The sequence below is a fragment of the Ochotona princeps genome, chromosome 20, assembly GCF_030435755.1.
Source record: "Ochotona princeps isolate mOchPri1 chromosome 20, mOchPri1.hap1, whole genome shotgun sequence".
NCBI classification, from domain to species: domain Eukaryota; kingdom Metazoa; phylum Chordata; class Mammalia; order Lagomorpha; family Ochotonidae; genus Ochotona; species Ochotona princeps.
Genome location: NC_080851.1, coordinates 29,499,530 through 29,525,953, shown reverse-complemented (window position 1 = coordinate 29,525,953; position 26,424 = coordinate 29,499,530). Strand labels below are relative to the sequence as shown.

General features: G+C 42.7%; 1 protein-coding gene across 11 annotated transcripts in view; it reads left to right on the top strand.

The window, feature by feature from the left end:
- Window positions 1-26,424, top strand: part of STK31 (serine/threonine kinase 31) — a 162,871-nt gene that overhangs the window by 59,127 nt on the left and 77,320 nt on the right. For 7 of the 11 annotated variants that reach the window (XM_058678188.1, XM_058678197.1, XM_058678196.1 and 4 more), the window contains one exon: window positions 7,082-7,353. The exons of the other annotated variants lie outside the window; for them this stretch is intronic. In XM_058678188.1, coding sequence (XP_058534171.1) covers window positions 7,082-7,309 — 228 coding nt within the window. In that variant the 3' untranslated portion in view covers window positions 7,310-7,353. Of the gene's footprint in view, window positions 1-7,081; window positions 7,354-26,424 lie in introns of those variants that run through there. 11 annotated transcript variants of the gene reach the window in all.

Below are 26,424 nucleotides of genomic sequence, written 5' to 3'. Positions count from 1 at the left end.
CTGGGGCGGTGTGGCAAGTCAACCTCCCAGGAAGTGCGCCCTGCCCGCTGGCGTGCGGACTCTCTGCTGGGTGTGTGATGAAGATGGGGAGGCACATGGTACCTGCTGACCGTGGGCTTGTGGAGTAGTTGCTTCTGTGGCCCGAGGCAGCCATCAGACTGGGAATGGCGTTGCGTCCGCTTGAGTGTGTGACTGCACATGAAATCAGGGGACTGATGTCTGCACCCTGCAGCTAGGAAGTGGACTGAGTTGTTAGAGAATAATCATGTCATTCCCATCGCCCAGAAGAGTTCCTCCAGTGATGTCCACTGGAGGACATGATCCACTGATGTCCCTGTGAGCTGAGGCTGACCCGTCACTTGCTTATTCTACGGTTAACTTTGGTCAAATAGATACATGCATGGGTTTACAAGGTTACATTTAAGTTCTCCAGATAGTTTTTAGTATAGTCATAAATATATGCAATGATCACTACAGTCAATTGTAGGATCTAAGGTGGGAACCCCAGATTCAACTCTCACCTCCCCCAGCTCCAACCCCCAATTGCAACCCTAAGCAACTACTAATGTGTTTCAGTGTCTATGGATTTACCTATCCTGCATATTTATGCAAATGGAATAGTTTTCTAGCTTGCATGTCTTCTTACATGTACCATAATGTTTTCAAAATTCATATACATTGTAGTCTCAGTGCTTTTTAGAGCATTGTTTAATTTTCATTTTAATTCGTTGAGCAGATTCAAAACGGCTTGTAGATAGAATTCTCAGAGCACAGTCTTTTCCTGTTTCCCTGTCCCTTTCTCACACAGTCTTTTTTTTTTAGCTTTTTAGATAACATTTTAAATTTATATTACAGTAAAAAACTTAATATTTCTTGAAATATGTTTAACTAGTAAATAGCAAAGGACCCTGATTAAATCCAGGTGAATATTCACATTGTAGCAAAAAATAGAATAAGGTGAAACTAATAAATGTGTTGAAGCACAGCATGTCCTGGCTGGTGGTGAGCTGTAGAGTGCTGGTGGGTTCCCCTTGTGGTCACATGATGGGGAATGTGGCGGGCTGCCCAGCACTGGCGGGGCTAGCACACTGCACGGTGCCATCCTGGCAAAGGATGGGAATTCAGAATTTAAAGTACTTTTCTGCTGGATGAATGTCAAACCATTGTATGTCAAACCATCGTAAACTCAGGACTGACGGCTTATGTCTGGTCTTGTGCCTGTATCACATTATTTCGATGACTTGCTGTGGAGTAAATTCCACAGTTGAAAAATGCTATTTCTCTTTGCGCTTTCTTCAGGATAATTCTATCTATTCTAGGTTCTCTGCTAATCTGTGAATTTCAAAATTCACTTGTCATCCCTCCAGACAAATCACTGAGACTCCGATAAGAACTGTGTGCAGTATGTAGATTAGTTTGGGTACCGTTGCTATCTTACGACTCTTAGTAAGTTCTCTGATCCATGGACATGGAATTTCTCCTCCCCCCATTTAGTTAGACATTTAATTTATATGTTTTAGTTTTTGGAATATGAATTTTGCACTTCTTTTATTCAATTTATCCCTCAGTGGGAGGGGTTGTCTATTCTAGTGGCTAACCTGTGTACATCTGTGTTTGATTCCTAACTCTGGTTCCAGACCCCAGCTGCCTGCTGATGCAGACTGCGGGAAGCAATGGTGATGCTCAGGTGATTGGGTTCTTGCCACCTCTGTGGGGACCTGGACTGTGTTTCCCACTCCCAGTTTCAGCCTGGCCCAACCCCAGCTGTTGAGGGGTGTAGTGTGTGAACGGGTGGTATGGGGAGGATCTCTGTTTATTTCTGTCGGCCTCACAGATAAATGTTTAAGCACGTTTATTCCAAAGTATTTTATCTTTCTATTGGTATTGTGAATGAAATTGTTTTCTTGACTTTTGGTGGTTCATTGCAAGTGTATAAAAGTAAGGTTTATTTTTGTATATTAGTCTTAGATCCTGCAACTCTGCTCAATTCATGAATTGTAATTTTTTGTAGATTTTAAAGTGTTTTATTTAAGTGTTGTCTACAGATAGATATAATGTTGTTTGTATTCAGTCTGAATTTACTTTTTCTAATTACAGTCTTCTATACAATGCTGAATAGAAGTGCTAAGAGCAAACATCTTTGCCTTTTCTTACATTTAGGGAAAAGCATCTACTCTTTTCCAGTAACTGTGGTAACTGTGGGTTTTTGGTGGAGGCTGTTCATCAGGTTGAGAAAGTTTCCTTCTATTCCATTTCATTTAATTTTGTTAAGATCTGTTTTTCCTTAATTGTAAAATGGTATTGGATTGTTTTCCTACATTAGCTGAGATGATCATGTGGTTTAAAAAAAAATTTCTCGGGCCCAGCGGCATGGCCTAGCGGCTAAAGTCCTCGCCTTCAACACCCTGGGATCCCATATGGGTGCCGGTTCTAATCCCGGCGGCTCCACTTCCCATCCAGCTCTCTGCTTGTGGCCTGGGAAAGCAGTTGAGGATGGCCTAATGCCTTGGGACCCTGCACCCGTGTGGGAGACCCGGAAGAGGTACCAGGTTCCTGGCTTCGGATTGGCGCGCACCGGCCCGTTGCGGCTCACTTGGGGAGTGAATCATCGGATGGAAGAGCTTCCTCTCTGTCTCTCCTCCTCTCTGTATATCTGACTTTGTAATAAAATAAATAAATCTTTTAAAAAAAATAAAAAAAATTTCTCTAGGATGTTAAACCAAACATCTATTCCTGAGTAAATCCATATGTCACTGTCTTATAAAAATATTTCTGGGTTCAATTTGGCGAGAAGTTGTGAAACAAATGTTTGAGAGAAGAGATACTGGTCTTTAGTTTTTCTTCTTGTGATGTCCTTGGTCTTCATTTTTTGGCATTGCTGATCTTACAGAATGGGTAGTAAGTTTTTTTTTTTTCTAGCTTTTAGAAGAAGTATATGTGAAATTTTGAGGTTATTTATTTAGATATTTAAGTGAGCTCAGTGTTGAAGTTATTTAGACTTGGGCTTTTCGTTTTTTTTTTTTTTTATTCCTAGTCCAATGTTTTAATTTGTTAAAGCTTTATTTGGATTATCTATTTCTGAGCCAGTTTAGGAGTTTTTACATTTTGTGCAAATTATCTATTTAGGTGGCCTGTTGTCCATTTCCTTTGTAATTGCCTCTTAATTTTTATTAGCTCAGTAACAGTTTCCTCTCTTTGGCTTCAGATTCTAGTAAATTAAGCCTTTTTAATTTTTTCTTTGTCAATCCGTATGATCTTTGTCAGTTTGTATGATTTTTCCCAAAGGAACAGCTTTGGTTTGGTTTTTCCATTATTTTCTGTTCTTTATTTCATTACTTTCTGTCTTAGTCTTTATTATTTTTAAGTTGACTTTGAAACATAAATTACTATGACATTGTCTTACCTTATATAATCAATAACTTTAATGTTATATTTCAATTTCCATAGTTATCTCAAATATATTTTTAAAGTAGCTGTTTTCAATCAAAATCTCAACAAGATCCGCATGTATTAAGTTAATAAAATGGCATAAAAACTCATAAATTCTTGATTATAAATTTTCTCCACATTGTCTTCCTTTTTGTTTTTTAAGATATATTTTATTATTTTTTATTGGAAAAAGAGATATACAGAGAGAAAAATCTTGCTTGCACTGGTTCACTCCCCAGTAGCCGCAGCAGCTAGAGCTGCTGATCTGAAGCCAGGGGCCAGGAACTTCCTCTGGGTCTCCCATGTGGGTGCAGGGGCCCGAGACTTTGGGCCATCCTCAGCTGCCTTCCCAGGCACAAGCAGAGAGAGCTAGGAGGGAATTGGAGCAGCTGGAATACAAACCAGTGCCCATATGGGATTCTGGCAGTTGCCAGGGGAGAATTTAGCCAATAGGCCTGTAGTGGGCCTGGCTTCCTTTTTCTGTAACATATATTGGGCAATCTATTTCATTTCTCACTTTCAGAATTGGCTGATTTTATCCTTCTAGTTTTTTATGTTTATCTTCCCTCCAAGTAGAAACACTCTTGTAGATATGAAAGTTTTATTAAATTCAGATTTAATTTTTATAGAAGAACCTTTTATTGATGGTACTGTACACATCTTACTAAGTGCAGGTGTCATTTTGGGTGTGATTGCCACAGTAAGATTGGTCAGGGGAAGGTACAGGTAAAAGGTTTTACTATTTTTTTTTTTAGAGATACAGCTTTAGTTTTTGTATTCTGTTTAATTAAGACAGGTTTTATATATAATATCCTTGAATAGTTGATAGGGCTAGTGTTGTCTTCAGTGCTATGTTTCTATCAGAATTTTTGTGGTTCTTCCAGAAATAGTTAAAATTATTCTGATTTCAAGGAAAAATATTTTCATGGAATAATGTGAACTTTATAGGTTAGGGAAAATGGAAGCATTTGTGATGAGAATCCATATTATTCAAGGTGTGATAGGACTTTTGTTTGTTCTGAATCTACTTTTGTGGTTTTTGGAGTGTATGTGTGATTTTTTTCTCATTTGCATTGTATGATTTTCAGTTAACTTAAGAGGCAGAGACACAGAGTAACCTTCCCATCTGCTGTTCAGCTTCTCAAATGTCCTGAATGACCAAGGGCACATCGAGCCCAACCTGGGAGCGTAGTGGGATTGCAGTCCAGGCCTCCCATGTAGGTGGCCAGCACTGCTGCCTCCAGGGTCTGTATTAACAGGAAGGTGGAGTCAGGAGCCTCATGTTGGCCCTAGAATGCCATCATGGACCACAGATGTTTCATCTGGTTCCTTAACTGCTACGGTGAATGACTCCTCCCCCACCTCCACACCCCTCATCTTTAGTTTTCTTCTGATGAAGATGCTGTGTTTAAATACGATTAAAAACATTCTGTAGAGTGCAGTGTAGATATTGGCATTCATTAATTTATTGAATGTTTATTGTTTGAAGTGAGAATGAAGTGCTGAGATTTCTGACCTTAAGGATCTTGGGGTCTGATGAGAACACAAGCAGTAAACTAGTGATAGTCCTATTCAGTGTGATGACGGGGCAGCTATGAGGCGTGGCACAGGAATCAAGGAACAGCGGTGTCCTGGGGTTGCTTATCTGTAACTGCAAACACTGACTCCTCTGCAGGAATGCTACTAGTAGTGGTATTAAGAAGAGTTCTAAGACCAGAGGAGTTGACTTAGTAAAGCAGCTTATTTTTTGTGATAAATATGCCAGTGCAGAGTTTTCATCATGTCTAACTCAGGTCAGGGCCTCTAAAGAAGGGGAAGGAGAGGTCGTTAAGTATCCTTTGCTGGAATTTGTCTTGTTTCTGAGAGAGCTTGCTGTGATTCTGTTTTTGCTATTACTTTATCCCCCCTATAATTCAGTATCATTTGTTTCATTACTGGTGGAATCACCAGTAATGGTTGAAGGAATCTTTAAAAATATAGAAGAATTGTATCAGTGACTGAGTTTTCCAGGGTCCTTTGGCTCATCTGTTAGGATTTTTTTGGGTGTGGTTTTTTTTTTTTTTTTTTAGTTTTAAGTGATTAGTTTAGTTTTTTTTTTTTTTTATCCATTTTATTGTATTGTTGTTGACAATCTTTACATAGTTAACTATAGTTGAAGGAAAAACAAGAAAAAGAAAAAAAAAAGGTTCAGGGGGATAGGGAGGTGGGCAATGCTATTATGTCCATATTGTTTCCATCATGTATCTGAGGTAAAGGGGGATATTGAGGGAGAAGCCCCACCTGGTTTCCCGCCCACCCCAAGTCCCGGATGTGGGGCATGCTCTGAGATATGTGCTCAAGTGGAGTTAATAGTTCTCCAGTTATGAGTCACTGCCAGTTTCGCTCGATGAGGTGGTCCACTGATTGATATGGTCCATCATGAAGTCTCCATTTGTCCCATATTTCGCTGCCAACATGTAGCTGAGATGAATGATTGTCCTATTCTGTCTTCTGTCTTTTCTTGGTTAGAATTCTGAGTCCAGCAGTTCAAGTGGGGAGATCTCCAAAGATACTTTGAGGTATTCCCAGATTAGTTTCTTGTATGTTCTAGCAAGCACAGGGCCCGGCACAGTCTATCACCCTGATCAGCTGGTGGTTGCAATTGCTGTGTTGGTTCTGTTTTCAGTCCCGAGTTGCACTGGAACCAATGGGTGTTGCAGTCCAGTCTGGTTCGGCCCTTACATCAACCAGTGGGAGCTGCAGCCTAGTTGGGGCGACCCACAATAACCCCCACCAGACCGCCCCCTACCCTGGTTTGCCAGTATGTGTAGCAGAAGACCAATCTGTCCCCCATCCCATTTGGCTCTGGTACTTGTCAATGGGTATTAAAGCTTAGTTTTATCTAACCAACTCAACCATCCAGCCCTCACAGATATTGTTGAGTACCTCTCTATCTAGCCATCCCAGCCCCCGTCCTAGTTTTCATGCCCTCCCACGGGAATAGTGACCTAAGAAGGGGGAACCCACTTTTTCCCTCCCAGGTCTCTCTGTCCCAGTTTATGCACTCTTTAAGTGGTCCTGTGATTTGACTCGACAGAATTAGTCCCCAGTGCCAGCTTCTGCCAGCTGATGCTGTGGCCCTGATCTAGTCCACATGCAGCGCACAGGTGTTGTAGCCTTGCTTAGTCGTGTCTGTCTCTATCCCAGCCCACGCTCTCCAGTGGGAGTGGCTGTCCAGCGAGGGGACCAGCCCCTTAATCCCCCCGCCAGCTCTGCCCCTCCCTTCCTGGATCTCACGTGTGCTGGATGGGTGCTGCATTCATATCCAGTACAGGCAACCACGCCCTGGCGTTCCATAATGTGTACTGGTTTTGTCGCAACCAAACCCGGCCCATTCCACACTCTGTTCTGGTGATCGGATTTGCCAGAGGATGACATGAACTGATTCAGCCTGGTCTGCTCCTGACCCATGCCGAATGCATGCCAGTGGGAAACTTTCCATGGCCTATTCTGGGCTGTTTCCAATCATGCTTCTCGCGCTTACCTGCAGGGACTGTGTCCTGCCAGAGGAGTTGCCCAGGCTCCTCCATCAGAACCCCTCCCAATGCCAGATTTTGCGCTTGCCAGGGGGTTCTTGATTGGGTGTGTTTTATAACGTGTTTTTTTCTTGCAGGATGATAGTGTCAAATCGCTCCTCTGCAGCTTGATTTTTTGTAGAAGTTCAGTGACTGCTGAGCAGGTTTTGAATGCTGAATGTTTCTTGCTACCTAAGGAGAAATCTGTTTCTGATGCAGAGAAAGATACTGAATGTACTCAACATAAAAAGGAGGAAGAATTAAAGATGGAGAACTTGGACAAATTTAAGGAAAAGACAAAAAATGGTGAAGCCACTGTTGATTGATGAAGTAATGTGTTACTACCGGTATTTCATTTCAGAGCTTTGTGTAGTTTGGTTAATAAAATGTATAAAAATGTTCTATGAATAGTGGCATTGTGTCTGTTATTCAGATTGTGAAAAAGCTTTTGTTTGTATGCTTTGATGTTTTGTTAAACTTGGAGTTTTTAAAGAGTTTACTGTATGTAATCATTATTTGAAGCTCAATAATCAGACTATGTTACGTATGATAAGAAAGGTTTTTTAGGTTTCTGGAAAAGTGTTGTGCAGATATTCAGTATGTTGATGGCTGATGATTAAGGTTGATAACTTACTCAACAAATGATAGTTGATGTCTGCTTTATGTTCAGTTCTGGAAGTAAAAAATAAAACGTGGTCCTTACATTTGCAAAGCCTACTGTCTGTTGATAACTTCAAACCTAGGAGCAGATCTTCATAATTCCACACGGGCTATCCAATGGTAGTTCCAGGTTTTGTGGGCTTGTAGAAGCAGGTGCTTCCTCGGTGGAGGGGTGGTATTAGATGAAGCTTTCTGCAGGAAATGATGCCTTAATTAAAACTTCAAGTAAGTGCAGTGAAAGTGAAGAGAGAGGAGTGTTCTAATTAGCAGAGAAAGCATAATCAAAGCGCTGAGAGGAGAAATAGTTTGTTGCTTTTGGTCGTATAAAATACAGGTAGTGAACAGCCAGGTGGGTAGCTGAAATCATAAAATAATCGTACTAATTATTTTGTAAGAAACACAGTGTCAAATTATAAGCAGCTTGAGCCCCTTGAATTTCATGTTTCTCCTACCATCAGGGAAGGAAGTAGAAGACCAATGAGAAGTGATGAAAGTAAGACCTGGGGACGTGTAGATAGACCTGAGATGTGAGGCGAATTGTGAAATATTAGGAGGCAAAGTTGCTTGGACTTGATTGAGGTGTGGGTAGATTAAAGCAGTATAACAGAGTCTCTAGTTGCATGTTTAATATCCATTAGAAGTTCATGAGAAGGAAAACTTAGAAAATTCAGTTACATGGAAATTGAAAATCATTTCTCAAGTAAACAAAAGTGATAGAGATGACAATGTGAATCAGCAAATAATTTATGCTGAATGAAAATGAAACTCTGAAAATGATTTGAATGCAGCCCCAGCTGTGCTGAGAGGAAAATTTGTAGCTGCAAATGCCTACATTAAAAGTAACTTAACCAGTAAATTTCCACCTAAGAAATTAGAAATATTTGGGATGTGACACACTTGGAATGCCACATGACATGTCTGAGTGCTGGGTTGAGTGCTGGCTGCTCTGCTTCATGTCCAAATTCCTGCTAATGCGCCTGAAAAGGCTGGATGTTTTGACTCCAGTACTTGTCCCATGCCACCCATGTGGGAGACCCAAGTGGAGAACCAGGCATTTGGAGAGTGAGTCAGCACATGGAAGATCCATCTTCTGACTACTTCTCTTTTTCCAGTAAGGAGAAAATAAATGAATATTAATGAAAAGAAAAAAATATAATAAATCAACAGGGGCAGAAAGAAGAAAATAAAGGTGAGGTGCAGAATAAACAAAATTCTCCAAAACAGAAAATCAGTAGAACAAAAAGTTGCTGCTTTGAAAAATAAACAAGATTTCGACAATTTGAACTAAATCAAGAAAAAAGACTGCAATTGTTAAAACCAGGAATGAAAGCAAGGACTTCAAAAAAACACCTTACAGAGCAGAAATGCATTACAAGGGATTATTACGAACAATTGATGCTAGACAATGAAACCTGTGAAACCCCATGTGAATAACACCTGGAAGACCTTCAACAGGGCAAGAGAGAAGTGGTAGTTGGAAAATTGCTGCAAAGAGAAAGGCAAGCTAGTATGACTCACGGCGAATATCAACGGACATTGTGAATGATCCCATTCCTTCGCAAGCTTTAATAAAATTTGCAGGGAAATACTTCCAAGTGGACTCTGAGGCCAGTTACTCTGATACCCAACCCAAAGACACACAAAAAAGCATAGGTCAGCGTCTCATAAATACAGATACTAAGGATACTAGCAAACTGAACCTGATAAAAATTTTGAGTCCCAACTGCTCCTCTTCCAATTCAGCTCCCCGCTAGTGCCCCTGGGAAAGAGTTGGAAGATGGCCCAAGTGCTTGGCCCTGCCATTCACGTGGGAGACCGGGATGGAGTTCTGATCTCCTGGCTGCAGTTTGGTTCAGACCTGGGTGAACCATTTGGGGAGTGAATCCAGTGGGTGTAAAGTCACTCTGCCTGGCAAATATTTTAAAAAAAATTTATTATAGGTGATCAGATTTCATGTGTTTCATATATACAGATTTAAAGTCATCATGCTACTTCCCACGTGTAGCCTCCCACATGTGTAGCCTTCCTACACCCATGCTGCCATATTCCCTCCTCCTCCCTAATTTTCTGCTGATGTTTATGTATGACATAATTGTATAATTGCAGGCTTAATCCTCCACAAATAAATAACAAAATAGTAAATAAAAAAACCTCAGGAGGAAATCAAGTCAAATCTCAAAATCAAATCTCAAAATGTTAATTTTGCTGATATACATTACCTTTTTTATACTCTCACACATCTGGGGAAAATGGTATTGTCTTTTTGGGACTAGCATATTGCATTGTTTTATTGCAAAAGGATTCCGTTATTTTTTACAGCTGGCTGATAGGTAGTCCATAGTGTATGTATATTACATTTTCTTTATCCAGTCATGTGCTGAAGGGCACCTGAGTTAATCCCATATCTTAGCTGTTGTGAATTGAGCTGCAGTGAACCTCAGAGTACAGATAACTGTAACATCTAATGATTTCATTTCATTTGGGTCAATCCCAGGAGTGGGGTGGCTGGGTCATATGGTAGCTCTGAGGAATCTCCATTCTGCTTGCCATAAAGTTGTACTAGTTGACATTCCCAGCAAGAATGAATCAGGGCACCTTTCCCCTAACTGGCCTAAGGTGCTTTCCTGTGGTTTTTATTTGCATTTCCCTGACGGCCAGGCCTTGGGACCCTGAACCTGTGTGGGAGACCTAGAAGCAGCTCCTGGCTTTGGATTGGCTCAGCTCCAGCCTTTGTGGCTGCTTGTGGAGTGAACCATTGGACGGAAGATCTTGCTCTGTGTCTCCTCCTCTCTGTATATTTGACTTTACAATAATAAATACATAAATAAATCTTAAAAACCAAGTTCAGCGTGGTTGTAACATATAAGGTACACAAAACCAAATTGTATGTCTATATCCTAGAAATAAGTAATCAAAAACTAAGTTGACAAAATAATTTCATTTACTGTAGCATAAAAAAATACTTAGGAGTATAGCAGAAGAATTGTAGGGATTAAAACTGCAAACATTATTGTGAGACAGAGAAATAGAGAAGTGTTCCATGCCCTGGTTCATTTCTCAAATGGTCACAATGTCCAGAGCTGAGTTGATCTGAAGCCAGAAGCCAGGAGCTTATTTTGGGTCTCCCATGTGGGTGCAGGCATCCAAGGTTTTAGGCCATCCTCATTTTCCCAGGACATCAGTACGGAGATGAATTGGAAGTGGAACAGTTGGCACCCATATATACCTGTGCTGCAGGTGGAGGATTAGGTTGCTATGCCACCATGCCAACACCTCATGAATGTCCAGAAAATGTAAAGGAATTTTTGTGAATAGCCATAATATATCCATAACTTAAAACTCTACCATTAATGTGGTGTTATACCATCATAATCATTGGGGTTAATATCTTAAGATTTGTCTATTTGCTCTTTATTAAAGGTTTAATATCTGCCCTCCCTCCTACCCCCATCCAATGCTACTACTAGTGGGTATTAATTTACCGTTTGCTGTAGGTTTGTGTGTAGCCACCAGGTGTCGCTCTGGGCCCATAGCATCCTGCGACAGGGACATTTTCAGTAAAGGCAACCTCTAAATGAAAACAGACCTGTTCATTTGGATAAAGAAGGTGACAATACATTTATATTTAGCATCTAGTGTAATTAAGGACATCTTGTTACAGAATCTAAAACTTTTTCCTTGAAGCATTTCAAGGATTTCATTAATATTGATTATGTATTTTCTGTTTCAAGAAGTCTGTATCCAGTGCCACAATTCTCTCATCTGATAACGGTTTTCCTCTTCTTTTTAGAAGCATTTAATCAGTTTATTTTAAAGGCAGATATATGTGTGCATGTATGTCTGTGTGTGTGTGTGTGTGAGAGAGAGAGACAGAGAGAGACAGAGAGAGACAGAGAGAGAGAGAGAGAGAATCCCATCCTCAGGTTTATTCCCCAGTTTTAGCCAGGGCTGGGACAGGCTGCAGGTGGGAGCCAGGAACTTATTCTGTGGGTGACAGGTGCCCTACTGCTTGAGTTATCACCAGCCTCTCAGAGTGCCCTGGTGTTGGCTGTGGGTCCAGGATTCAAACCCTGGTATTTCATATGGGATAAGGGTATCTTAACCACTTAACTGCCAATGCCTGTCTCTGGAACGTGACTTTCTTACTTCATGTAAAAGGAGTTTTGGATTACACAGCAAATGTGTATGTGTTAGCAGCTGTTGGAAATTATTTTAGGACATTTCAGGAATCTAACTTCGGCCATAGTTGTGTAAATACTTAGTTTTTGGTGCATTGATAACTTACCAAGGGTGCTTTTTTTTTTTTTTTTTTTTCGGTGTGATTGCCTGGTTAATGCCCACATCTCTAAACAAACTCTGTGAGGTTTGGTTGGTGCTATGTACAGTCCCAAACTTTGCATTCAGCAAATATTTGTTGAATGAATCAATGAGAAGAATGAGTTGAAACTCTGGCTTCAGGCTGTCTGTCCCTTAGGAATATGCTTTTCCTGTGATTCATTGTCTTTTAATCCTAATCCAATCACCGTTAAATAGCCTCCATCATTTCAAAACAACCCCTATGAGAAATGCTATTGTTTTTAGTTTCAAAAAAAGGATATGGCTGTCATGAAAAATAGAGCCAACCACATTGAAATCCACTCCAACTAAAAAATGTTTTCTCCCTGCCTTCCCCTGAAAGAGAAGGGGCAGGATTCAATGGCCAATTTATTCCTGCCCATCAGAAAATAAAGTCATGATAGCAAGAATCCAGTGGCAGGGCCATGTCATTTACACTGTGTGCAGGGATAATACTGAGGAAGGAGTTTTCCAATTTAAAACTTCCCTTTGAAAGGCAGAATATTTGGTAAGCAGTATATGTTACATGTTCACATACATTTTTATTAAAATGAAGCTATTTAGGGTAAAGTGTATTGGGAATTCTAGTGTAAGTTAAAGAGGTGTCTCAAAGAATTGAGAGTCATGCTTTTGATAGGGAAATGGAAAGACTGATTGGAGAGAAGACAGAGCCAGTACTCCTATTTTACAGAAAGCGGAAATTCCAGAGTTCCTGATAAGACCACAAACTTACTTAGCTTAGTAATTCAGTTATTGATTGACATGTTTTCTTTTATCACAGTATTTCATATTTACATATGGTCTTCAAATGGTGCTTTCTGACAAGCAAAAATGTTCATGTGATGCTTCGGAGGGCTGTGACCATGAAGGTCTTATCTGTCCTTTATCCTTGGATGGTCACTAATGTTTATACTGCATTCCTGTCTTTACCAAGAGGCCGTGTATTAGTCACACACGGGGGAGCCAGAATGGGGGAATGCCCTCTCTCCTCTGTCCTCCTCTCAGCCCATTACTACCAACTCGAGAGAAAAAGACAGAGATGACTGGGAGATCTTACAATAGATATTCTGGGAACACAAAGTAGTTTCCTGAAAAAAGTTCGTACTAAGATATACACTTAACTACCGTCATGTTTCATAACTGCTCAAAATATTAATGCAGATGAATGTCTTGACATTTATTTGCTTTTCCTTGAACGTCATGATTCATTTTTATCTGATATCAGCTCCATTTATGGCAATCAAGTGCGAACCTCCAAATCACAATTGTTGTGACAAACTGCAGCTGAGCTGTGCGAGCATCATTTGATCCTGGTTATTGGTTTGCCTGAGTCACTGCGTGTATCATCATCTGCAGTCCCATTTATGATTCAGAAAATTTTGTTTCCACGACATCCTTTTCAAGCCCTACATGAGCATCCAAGATGGGAGAAGATAACTATGTGATGACATTTTTTTTTATAGAGGGAAAACTCTAGATCATTTCCAGAAGCCTTGTTCTTTTAATGCAGAAAGAATAAACTTTATTCTCTGCTCAATGAGCTCTCCCACCCAACCACCATTTCTTAGTGGGGTTAAAGCGCTAACTTTTAGAAAGTCTATTCAATAGGGTTGTTGATTAGTAGTTTATGAACCCAATTAAAAGTAGTCTCATTGTGTTCTTGCCCGTGGTTTGTTACAAAGTTGAACATTCAGAGGGAACGTCTGAGCCCTGGTAGCACAGATACACGTGGCGAAGCGAACCCTCGGACTGATATAGCTTGTGATTTAAACAAGCTCTGCTTTGGGGTAGCAAGCAGTTAGCCCAGCCGATGAGACGCCGTGGATTCAGTTCCTGGCACTGACTTCCTGGGTGCCAGCTGCCTGGTGATGCAAACCCCGGAGGCTGTAGGGATGGATGGCTCAAGCAGCAAATCTCCTACCAACTAGTGGGAGATCTGGATTGAGTTCTTGTGTCCTGCCCAGCCCTGGCTGTTTGTGGACATTGAAGGGAATGAACTAGTGCTTGGCAATTCTAATAAGAAGTACTGTTGCTGTCAGTTGGATCTGTTGCTTTCAGGTCGCACGTCCTTTGTGATGAAAATTCCGTATGGTTTACTCTAGGAAAAGGTGGTGGAGAGGAGCCCAAGGCAGGAGGGATGTCAGCTGCCTTTGTGCGGGTGTGCGCGCCCTCCTCCACGCGGCAGGAGGGGGCGGGGTGATGCTCAGCGGGTTGTGAGTGGGCTTGGGGGGGGATGCTGGGGACAAGAGGAGGCCCGAGTCTTAGTTCTGGAAAGTCTTGGGCAGGATTGTGCAGGTGAGGGAGGCACAAATGTGACAACGAAACCACAGACAAGCGGGAGGAGACCTGCTGTCCCACGCAGGTGCATGGGCAGGCACGTACCCACCCCAAGTGAGCGTTGCGTCTCCTCTCCAGGAGGAGGCCCCGCTTGGCATCACCAGCCCGTGTTATCCAGGGTGCGAATAGGCAGATCATCTCCCCGGTTTTCTCATGGGAAGATAGCACAGTGTGGGAAGTAAAATGCCCCGATCCTAGATGTTCAGACTTGCGTGATGCGACTAGTGGCTGGATTAGAAGCTTGCTATTTTCTTTTTGTTTTTTAGGTTTATTAAAAAAATTTTTTTTATTGGAAACTCAGATATAAAAAGAGAGGAGAGACAAAGAGGAAGATCTTCCATCTGTTGATTCATTCCCTAAGTGATCTCAATGGCCAGAGCTGCGTTGATCCAAAGCCAGGAGCCAGGAGCCTGTTCCGGGTCTCCCACATGGGTGCAGGGTCCCAAGGCTTTTGGCCATGCATGACTGCTCTCCCAAGACACAAGCAGGGAGCTGGATGGGAAGCAGGACTAGCAGGGGTTAGAACCAGCGCCCATATGGGATTCTGGCACATACAAGGCGAGGACTTTAACCACTAGGCTACCGTGCCGGGCTCAGAAGGCTGCTATTTTCAGGTGTAAAGATAATTTTTTGGGGGGATGGCTGAAGGATTCACTGTATATGTAAAAAATGTAAAGGAATTATTTCAATTTCTGGGCATGTCCAGTTTTTTTAAATCAAAATATATTCTTTTGATAGAATATGGCTTCTTTAACAGAAAGGGTTTATACATGAAGGTGATTTTGCAGGTAAAAGCTAGGGACAGTTTGTGGTGACTAATAAGTGACTGTTTTCAAGATTTATTCATTTGAAAGGCAGAGTGAGCTTGGCATATCTTAATCCACTAGTTCACTCCCCAAATGGCAGCAATATGTGGGGCTTGGCCAGGTTGAAGCTAGGATCCAGGAGTTTCATCCAGGTTTCCCGTCTGGATGCAGGAGGCCCAAGCACTTGGGCCATCTTCCACTGTCCTTTCAGGCACGTTAGCAGAGAATTGTGTCAAAGAGCAGTAGCTTGGACTGGGTCCAGCAATCCAGCATGGCATGCTATTGTGGTAGGCAGTGGCTTAACCCACTGTGCCACAGAGCTGACCTCAATCAGTAATTGCAATATGGGATAGACAAGTGACCGGTTTCAGCTTGAGTCAGAGATTCAGATACCTAATTAGCCCTTTCAGTGGCTTGAGGGAAACCAGGCAGAGTAGGTGGGCTGGACAGCATTCCCTTGCCCTCAAGCTTCCCAGAATCTAAGGGACGTACAGGTGCTGTCACAGGCTGGTACGTTGCCATGTGGGCTGAGATTCCTAGAAGGCGCTGTGCCAGGGTCCCCAAGCTGGTAGTGCCAGTTACACACTGTGGAAGGGTAGAAGTTGTGGCAAATGCCTTAACAAGAGAGATGCAGTCTGTTTGCTTTTAAATAAAGCTCTTGAAAAAAAAATGTGGGAACTAGTGCTTGCTGTGTCAGAGTTTCTGTAGTCCTACTGCGTGACACCGCAGACTGCTCTGCCCGCACCCTTCCTGTGGGAGGCATCCGGCTGCTGGTGGGACTCTGAAACACGTCCTCACCGCAAATGCTGTGTTCTCTGGTCTAAGCAATCGCAAAACTTCCAACTCTGACCTAACCGGGGTCTCCTTTTATCCTTACTCTTAGCAAGTCACTTCTGCAGGTGCAGTGGCTTACATGGGACGGTTGCTGGTGCACTCAGGGCCGTGGCCTGTCTGTGACAACTCACACAGTAAGGAGGGGGACCCCGGTGCTGAGGCAGAGGCCTGATGGAGGCCCTGTAATTAACAAGCTGGGCCCTGGGGAGGCCAGGGCAGCCCGGAAGTGGACTCTCAGCATCTGGGTAGAATATGGATAATGTTGGGACTTTGAATTGATAATAGAAAAGTGTAATTATTTATATATCACTTTAAAATTATCAATAACTAAAAGTTGTAAACTTTTTCATTTGCTTTAAAAAGTTATTTCATTAATTTTTTATTACTATAAGGTTAATGTATACATTAGGAAACTCATAAGAGTCTAAATAAAAGGAATGGAGTTATGACATTTCAGTTTCCTAAAAAAATCACTTTTTACATCTCAGTGTTATCCTTTTTGTTTTTTCCTACACAGTATTTAGTTTTAAAATATTGCTACTGTAGGCTAAGCAATGGCTAAATTCTCATCTTGCATCTGCTGGGAACCCATATGGTTCATGTCTTGGCTGCTCCACTTCCCATCCAGCTCCCTGCTTGTGGCCTGGGAAAGCAGTCGAGGATGGCCCAAAGCCTTGGGACCCTGCACCTGTGTGGGAGACCCGGAAGAGGTTCCTGGAACCAGCTTTGGATCAGCGCAGCACCGGCTGTTGCGCTCACTTGGGGAGTGAATCATCGGATGGAAGATCTTCCTCTCTGTCTCTCCTCTCTGTATATCTGACTTTGTAATAAAAACAATAAATAAATCTTTAAAAAATTATAAAAGATAAACAGTTATCTCCCAGTATTGAAAAATAACATACTTTTAAGTAACCTACAAAACAAAAGAAAAACCACAAAGGAAATTAGAAAGTGTTTTGAACTGAATGAAATGAAAATGTAACAGCAACATTTTCAGCAAACTGAAGCACTGCAGACGGGAATTTATGACTTCAGCAGCTTCTAATGGAATGAGGAAGATGTGAGAAAGTTTCTATTTTTGGACACTTGGAGAAATAAGCCAATTAGCCCCAGTGGAAGTAGAAGAAAGGATATCACAGAGTGGAAATCAGTGAAGATCAATACAGGCTGATCAAGAGAAAAAAAGAAGTTGTAAGTTACTAATATTAGACATGAAAATGGAAGATTTACTACAAATCCTGCCTAAATTAGAGGACTTATGAGATTACATTATGGACAACTTTATGTGTCTGTTAAAATCAAATACAATTCTAGCCAGGTACGTGCTACCCAACGTGGTTCATGCTGTTGTATAGAGTGAAGCTGAAGGGGGAGAAATGATTGTTGTACACACTGAATCGCTTTGCATGGTCTCACTTGAGATAATTGGTATAAGAATCTTGGCTTTTTAAGTATATATTTAGAAACCTCAAATTAAAATGGAGATATAAAACAATACAAACACAGATAAAAAGATACTTCAGAAATGAGGGTACATAAATTGGAAACAACCTCATGAAAAATGCTCAATATAATCTTTAATCAGGGAAATGCAAATTAAAACCATGATGAAAGGCTGGCACGGTGGCATATCAGGCTAATCCTCTGTCTGTAGTGCTGGCATCTCATATGGGCTCTGATTCGAGTCCCAGCTACCCCACTTCCCATCTACCTCCATGCTTGTGGCCTGTGAAAGCAGTGGAGGATGCCCCACTCTGCCATCATCCTCTGCCACTCATGTGGGAGACGCAGAGGAAACTCCTGGCTCCTGGCTTTGGGTTGGGTTCAGTTCCAGCGCTTCCAGCCATTTGGGAGACAGAACCAACAGATGGAAGATCTTTCTCTGTTTCTCCTTCTCTCTGTAAATCTGTATTCCAAATGAAAATAAAAACATCTTTTTAAAAAAAATTGGTGAAATGCCATTTTACATCATTTAGAAAGAATGCTAATTGAGTTTAAAAAACCAGAAACTGACTCAGTGGTAAGGAGGCGGAGCTCCTGGAAAGAAAGGGTCGTGACCACTTTGGAGAATGGAGTGATACTTTCTTAGTAAGGTCTATGTCCTCTTACCAAACAAACCACAAACTCATTTTACAAATGAGAACATAAAACTCCAAAAAGTCATCCCCTATGGCTATATAACTATGAATTGATTCACTATTTGAATGTTTAAAATCCAGATATGTTCAGCTGAAGAGAGCTTAGTCACTGAGCTATGAAGAGAATGCTGGCTGGCCTATGGGCTTGGAAGACAGCTGGCAACACAGAGAACACGCTGCTCCTTCCCTGTGCACTTCTGCTGAGCCCCCCACTCCCCACTGCATCAGGCTGTCCCCTCCAGTGGGTGTATGTGTCCAAAATACGCCCTTTATAACTTGGAAGTCAGCTTTCTCCCATGGGCCCAGCATCGTGGCTGATAAAATATGTAAGGATTGGGGAGGAGAATAGAATGGGCTGATGTGCGAAAGAGACCACTTCCTGCCTGCCTTTCCCATCTCAGTGGCCACGCAAAACATACGATGGACTTGCCCTCATGCAGTAGTCATGTACATGTACATCTCTAAGAAGGAAAGAATCTTACCTGTTGGAGTTACAGAACGGACATCTGTCTTACTGGAAATAGCCACCGAGTTTCTTGAACCATCTCTCTTTCCTAGCCTCTGCTTTTAGGAGATGTAAGATTATTTCATAGTTGGGGGTTTAATGGAGATAACTGCAAATAGTGAGCTTGAAAAGCAATTCAAAATGCCACACTCAGACATTTATTATTATTGTTATTGTTTTCTGATACAATTTAGTTGGCACTGGGCTTTCCCTTCCCCTCCCCCAGATTCCCTCCCCTTCCCTCTGTTCTCCCCTGCCGCACTCAGTCTTACAAGAAGATTATTTTCTTGTTCAAGAGATTTAAAAAAATGATCTTTCTCTTTCTCTCTCAGTATCTCCCCTAAGGTATTGAAACTGTTCGGTGTCTCTCTCTCCCTCCTCTTTCGAGAGGCACCCCACCTCCCGGCTCTTCGGAGGTGCTTCCCCTTCCTCTCCCTCCCCTGCTCACCTGGTCCCTTCGCAAATAAACTTTTCTGTTTGCAACAACAACAACAACAAAAGAAACTACTGGAAAACTCAGTTGACTAAAATATCTATTGTAGAAGAGGCATAACAGAAAGGACACATACATTCAACATTTTGTGCCTGGAGCTGTAGACCTGCCAGGAATGATGGAGGAGGGAGGAGAAAAGGAGTTTTCAAGACGGGAGGTAACAGCTGGGGGCCTGGAAAGCCACAAGAAAGGGAAGGAACACCTAAGTCGGGGAGAGGTGGGCTTGGGTGGATGGCTTTGACCCAGACTCGGTCAGGGGGCTCTGGCTGCAGGGGCACACAGGCTGAGTGCTGCCCAAGGAAACACACCTCTGTTAGAGCTCAGGAAGTGCTTTAAAACAACGATTTTTCAGGTGACTAATTTACCTAATCACTACTTTGCCAACATCAATTTGCCAGATGATTACTTTGTCAGACGATCAATTCACCGATTTGTTTCAGTTTCACTGTAACTTGAGAAATTGCTCATTCGGGAAATTGATTTTTGCCGCATTGGTCTCCTTCCAGGTTCTGATCTTCAGCCAAACCAGTTTGCCAAAGTTCAGTTGCCTTTTTCTTAAATCACTCTCTGTATTCATTCATTTCTGCATTTCTGCATTCATTCATTGGCAAATTTGTAAACTCCTACTATGTTTGGCACTATTCAAGGAGAGGATATGTCCACAGAGCTAAGGAAGGAAATTGTTTCTTCTTTTAAAAAAGACTTATTTATTGATTTGAAAGGCAGAGTTACAGATATATACATGTATCTCTCTATGTATGTATATATAGAGAAATATTTGAATATATAAATATATCTGAAATATTTGAAAAAATACACTGGTCTGTACAACCTAAGTACACATGGTGCAGTCCTATTTACACAATCAGTTTGTTTACTGGAGTGTAACTAAGTAACAGCAAGACCCGATGGAATTTTAACTCCTTAAGAAGGACTATACTACTGTAACAATATGGGGGAAAATCAGTCTGGAGGTGAGCTGTATCTCTGTCTGTCTGTCTCTCTCTATCATCTCCTCTGTATCTGTATCTATATGTAGAGAGAGAGAGGAGAGAGAGAGAGAGAGAGAGAGGAGAGAGAGATTCCATCCATTGTTTCACTCCCCAAATGGCCACAACAGCTGGAGCTGGACTGATCCAAAGGCGGGAGCTTTCGCCAGGTCTCTCATGCAGGTGCAAGGGCACAGATACTTGGACCATTCTCTGTTGTTTTCCCAAGCACATCAGCAGGGACCTGGGTTGTAAGTGGAGCAGCTAGGACTCGAACCAGTGCCCATATAGGATGCTGGCATTGCAGGCAGCAGCTTTACCCACTCTACCAGAGTGCCAGCCCTAGGAAATCCACTGAGTATACATACTTGTACATACATAATTGGAAAAGATGTATTTTTGAATACAAAAGAACATTTTCACCAAACATTGGAAATTTTAGGGACTCTAAAAGTACAATAACGTGATAGTAAGTAGTAAAATGAATGATAAGAATTGGGAAAATGGCTAGAAGTCTGATAAATGTTTATGGAGTCTTTTGTGTTACCTGTATTGTGCTGGGCAAGGTATTTATTTGAGAGGCAGAGAGAAAGACAGGTAGCGAACATGCTGTCGTGTTGGGAGCTGGTTGACTTCTCTAATGCCTGAGGGGCCAGTACCTGACCCAGCTGCCGCTGGGAGCAGGGGTTGCAATCCAGGTCTCCAGTGTGAGTTGCAGGAACCCAACAACATAAGCCCTGATCACTTCTTTGTAGGCACTGCATGAGAAGAAGCCACATTTGGGAGCATTTCCCTACAAAAATGTTACAGACAGGGGTTAGGCTCCCATGTCAGCTCGGAGCAGTGTAGCCCACCACACGGTAAAGTGCCTGGAATGAAGGCTATATATTACAGTGCAAAGTGCAAGGTGTATTCTATGAGTAATCGGGTAAGTCTGGGCAGATGATGACTAAAGTTTTCTGAATCTCGTGTATGTGATATGAGAAGGATAATGTGTACGCCAGGGTGATTATAACTCTCTGATGGGATACTATCATAGGAAAGCCCTTCTCAGAGCATTCCCCGTATTTTGAAGTGTGGACAAAATGCCTCTGAAAACATCAGCATAGTTTAGTATTTTCGTGCCTGTGTTTCCTCAGCTTACCTGTGCCATAATCTGGCAGGTGGCATCCTCAGAGACATTTTGCTTAAATAAGGCTGCTTCATCAACATGAAATGGCTTTAGCATTATTTTATCTTTTAGAGTTTCAGCGCTTCGCCTACTTGGTCAAGCATACTCTGGCATTGCTCATGCCTGCTGGTGTCTGCTCCTAGCTTTCTAAGGTGCTGTGCATGGTCTTGGGGGCAAGAACCTGCAGTGTTATGCATGGTTTGTGTGCATGCTTTCCATGCCTATAACGCATCATAGACAAACACTGAGAACTGATGCACTCTACCAAAAAGATGGAGAGGATTTTAGTCACAGATGTACCCACACCTGCTCCATCAGGTGTCAGGTGACATTCTGGAGCCGCTGTGTGTCCCCTCTGCCCTTTTAGCAGATATGGGATGGGATGGCAGGTGTGGGCAGCCACTGCCTTCCTTGTCAGTCCCCAGTAGGGAACAATATGAATTTTGTCATGTTTCTCAAGTGCAAAACAGTGTGGGGGTAAGAGATACACAGGTAAGATGGACAGGCAAGCAGAGATGAAGATCACGGAGCGGCCAAAGAACAAGCACATGAAAAGAGAATGGCCCAGCAACAGGATTTCTAAATCACACTTATTAAAAACACTTACTGGACTCTTAAAAATTGCACATAGTTTTGGAATTCTATGTTATATTTTGGTACATGTATATGCTGTGTAATATCTAACTAAAGTAAATATATTTATGCTTTCAAAGCTTTCTTTATGTTGAAAACATCCAAAATGTTAACTTTTTTTTTAAAGATTTATTTATCGTTTTTATTACAAAGTCAAATGTACGGAGAGGAGGAGAGACAGAGAGGAAGATCTTCCATCCGATGATTCACTCCCCAAGTGAGCCGCAACAGGCTGGTGTGCGCCAATCCGATGCCGGGAACCAGGAACCTCTTCCGGGTCTCCCACACGGGTGCAGGGTCCCAATGCATTGGGCCGTCCTCAACTGCTTTCCCAGGCCACAAGCAGGGAGCTGGATGGGAAGTGGAGCCGCTGGGACTAGAACCGGTGCCCATATGGGATCCCGGGGCGTTCAAGGCGAGGACTTTAGCTGCTAGGCCACGCCGCCGGGCCCCAAAATGTTAACTTCTAGTTTGTTTTCTAATAGGAAAATATACAACACACCAACATCATCTATAGTCATCTCACTGTATATAAAACCCCGGAACTTCTTACTCCCGTCTGTCTATAGTCTAGTACCTGTTAGTCAAGCTCTCCCCACCTCTCCTCCTTACTTTATTTCCCAGCCTCTGGTAACCACTATGTTTTAACTGCTTTGAGATCACTTGATCTTCATATTATATTCCACCTTTGAATGAGATCATGTGAGCTTGGTCTTTGTGTGTTTGGCTTATCTCATTTAACATCATGACCTCCATTCCGTCCATGTGCAAATTACACAATTTCTGGCCCAGCACAGTAGCCTAGTGGCTAAATCCTTGCCTTGCATTGGCCAGGATCCCATCTGCCACTTCAAGTTCAAGCTCAGTTCAAGCTCCGCTTCTCATCCAGCTCTCTGCTTGTGGCCTGGGAAAGCAGTAGAGGATGTCCTAAAGCATTGGGACCCTGCACCCATGTGGGAGACCTGGAAGACGCTCCTGGGACTTGGCTTTGAATTGGCTTAGCTCTGGTTGTTGCAGCCACTTGGGAAGTGAACCAGCAGACCGATAGATCTTTCTCTCTGTATCTCCTTCTCTCTGTATGTCTGCCTTTCTTTCTTTCTTTTTTTTTTTTTTTAAGATTTATTATTATTGGAAAGCCAGATATACAGAGAGGAGGAGAGACAGAGAGGAAGATCTTCCATCCGATGCTCCACTCCCCAAGTGAGCCGCAACGGGCCGGTGCGTGCCGATCCGATGCCGGGAACCAGGAACCCCCTCCAGTTCCACCACATGGGTGCAGGGTCCCAAAGCCCTGGGCCATCCTCAACCGCCCTCCCAGGCCACAAGCAGGGAGCTGGACGGGAAGTGGAGCTGCTGGGATTAGAACCGGCGCCCACATGGGATCCCGGGGCGCCCAAGGCGAGGACTTTGGCCGCTAGGCCACGCTGCCGGGCCCTGTATGTCTGCCTTTCCAATAAAAATAGAATAAATCTTTAAACTATAGGACTTCATCTTTTTAAATAGATGAGTACTATTCTACTGTGGAAATGTACCACATTTCCTTTGTTTGTTCATCAGAAGATGGCTGCTTAGGTTGTTTCCATTTGCCAGATATTGTGAATAGTGCTACAGTTAACATGGTGCTATAGATGTTTCTCTGACAGGCAGATTTCATTTTTTTTAGATGTATACCCAGGAGTGGGATGTCTGTATTCTAGGGGAGTTCTATGCATATATGTATGTGGCACATTCAAGGAACATTTGCCAGGGGATAATGTAGTTGAAGAGGAGCAGCTGAGGACTGAATCGGCAGGCATGAGGGAAGAGGGCAGGGTTACAGCAACTCTGCTCAGCTTCAGGATGTCTCTTCATTACTTGGGAATCTCACTAAGATGCATATTCCGATTCCTTGGATCTGGACTGGGACCTGTGATGCTGTCCTGCTCACCTGCTCCTTGGTAGTGCCTTTCTGGAGTTTGCCATACCTTTAGTAGCAAAGTGTCAGATGACATGATGCCCATGATGATGACAGGGAGTTTTAGTCTCATGCACAGTGTGATTGGAGGATATCGGAGGCTTTCAAGTAGAGGAGTGATATAATATCTCTGGTTTGGGAAGATTGCTCGGGCTGTTCTGTGCAGAACAGGCTATTGATTTCAAAAGCAGCAGTAGGGGGCACTGAGTAATTTAGATGAAAGACAAAGTGATTTGAACTAGACCTGTAGTAGTGATGGAAGTGGTGTTGGAAAAGATACAGGTTTTTACAATTAAGGAAATTTCTTTAAGAGGCAAAGAGATAGCATTGCCATCTCGATTCACTCCTTAAATGTATGTAACAGCCAGGGATGGGCCAGGCTGAAACCAGGAGCAGGGAACTCAGTCTGTTTCCCATGTGGGTTACAGGGAGTCAGTGCTTCGGGGCACCATTTGCTGCCTCTCGTGGCCTATGTTAGCAGGAAGCTGGAGTCAGGAGCTGGAGCCAGGAATTGAACCCAGATAGTTTGATATGGGACAAGGGAATCTTAACTGCTAGATCAAATGTCCAATCCTACACTTGGGATATATTTTGAAGGTAGGATTGATATAAGCTTCTGACGATTAGGCATGGAGGAAAAGGAAAGAAATCAAAGATGACTCCGACATTTTGGTCTGAGTAGCAACCAGCTGGGTGAGCGGAGCTGTCATATCTAAGGCAGCAAAGCTGTGGTGCAGAACAAACATCTCCTGTTCAGTGGGAAATGCTGAGGAGTACACAATGAAAACTTTCTTCTCACTGTGCTGCGTTTTGAGGAGTGGGCAGAGGCTCAGAGGTTTCTAGGAGGAGATCAGGTATGTCTTGAGAGGTGAAGAGCAAGTATCTGGGTGGATGGGTGGATGGGGAGAGTATGAGGTGAAGAGAAAGTGAATTTCTTAAGGGAGAGAATATTTCAGGATATGTGCGTTTGACTAGGGTATGTGATATGGAGAGTTGCAGAGGCAGCCCTGGCAAAACTGACTGAGCTCAGTGACGAGCCTCATGGTGGCAAGTGTCCTCACCTCTCCAAAGGATGTGTTTGGACTGGCAAGGACAGCAACAATGAGACTTTATTAACCATCTTACAAGAGCTGGTATTTGGCGGACAGGCACATTTGAGGCAGTTACAACAAGCAATTTATTCTCTAACATACAGGTCCGTCACTTGGTTCCTCATTAGTTGAGTACTATGTGGTTATGGTCTTCCCAGACATTGTTTAGATTTTCTTTTTCTTCTTCTTGTTCTTTAAAAAAGAAACATTTATTTGTTTTATTGGGATGCCACATTTACAGAGAGGAGAAATGGAGAGAAACACCTTCCATCTGCTGGTTCACTCTCCAAATGGCTGTAATAGCCGGAGCTGAGCTGATCTGAAGCAAGGAGCCAGGAGCTTCTTCTGGGTCTTCCATGCAGGTGCCAGGTCTCAAGACTTTGGGTCATCTTCTCTTGATTTCCCAGGCTGCAAGCAGGGAACTGAATGGCAAGTGGAGCAGTTGGGATACGAACCAGCATCCATATGGGATCCCAGCGCTTGGAGGTGGTGTATTAGCTAATTGAGCCATCATGTTGGCCCTGTCTAGGTTTTATTATCTACCTGTTTTAGTCCTGCTATCTTCACCATCACTAATATTCTGTTTGTTTCCAGACTTTGCTGTTGGACTTTTCTGGTCCATGCACTTTGCAGTTTGTAAGCTAGAAGTTATGCTAGCTTGTTGTTAATCATTTTCACGTACAGCTGACAATGAATGAACACCTTTGAAAATGAACGAAATTTCTCTACACCTTCCATCATTAACTTAGATTTGAATTTATGCACATATTTGATTCCTGTTCTAATTACCCAAATTCCATGGGAAGCCCCATAGAAGTGTTCCATGAAGAATAAAGGCCAGATTTGTCTTCCACGAAAATAAAGCTTCTCTTCCCTGTTCATGGAGAGAATGCTGCCTTTCCAAGTGCTGCCAGAATGAATGAGAACAGTGTGTGTGGCGGTTTCTGGCCCTGGTCTGCTGGCAGTGGGGGCTTAGGCACAGGCAGGGTTGGTGGTATACACTTTGCAAGGCAATTTGTAAATCTGTCATGGATTTGACAGTTCCTTGTCCATTGTGATAGAGTCACCATCTACCAGCACAAAGGAAGTAATGGTAAGGGTCAGTGCAAAAAGAAAATAAATTTGGGATGGGTATTTGGTGGTGTCATCAAGGCACAACTTGGAATGACCACGTACCCTGGTGGGAAGTCTGTCTTGGTGGTCTGGTTCTGCTGTGGGTTCCAGCTTCCTGATGATGCACACCTTCGAAGGCAACAGGTGATGGTTCCAGTACTTGGAGGCTGATACTCACCCGAGAGACCCAGGTTGAGTTTCAGGCTCCCGGCTTTGTCCTGACTCATCCCTGTTTGTTGCAGGCATTAGATCTCTGGCTGGCTGGCTCTCTGTCTTCCTGTCTTTGCCTTTCAAATAAATACAAATGAAAAAGAAGGACATCTGCTTTTTCTTTCTCATGTGATTTCACAGCATGCAGTGCCCAGCCTGGGAAGGGGCCGTC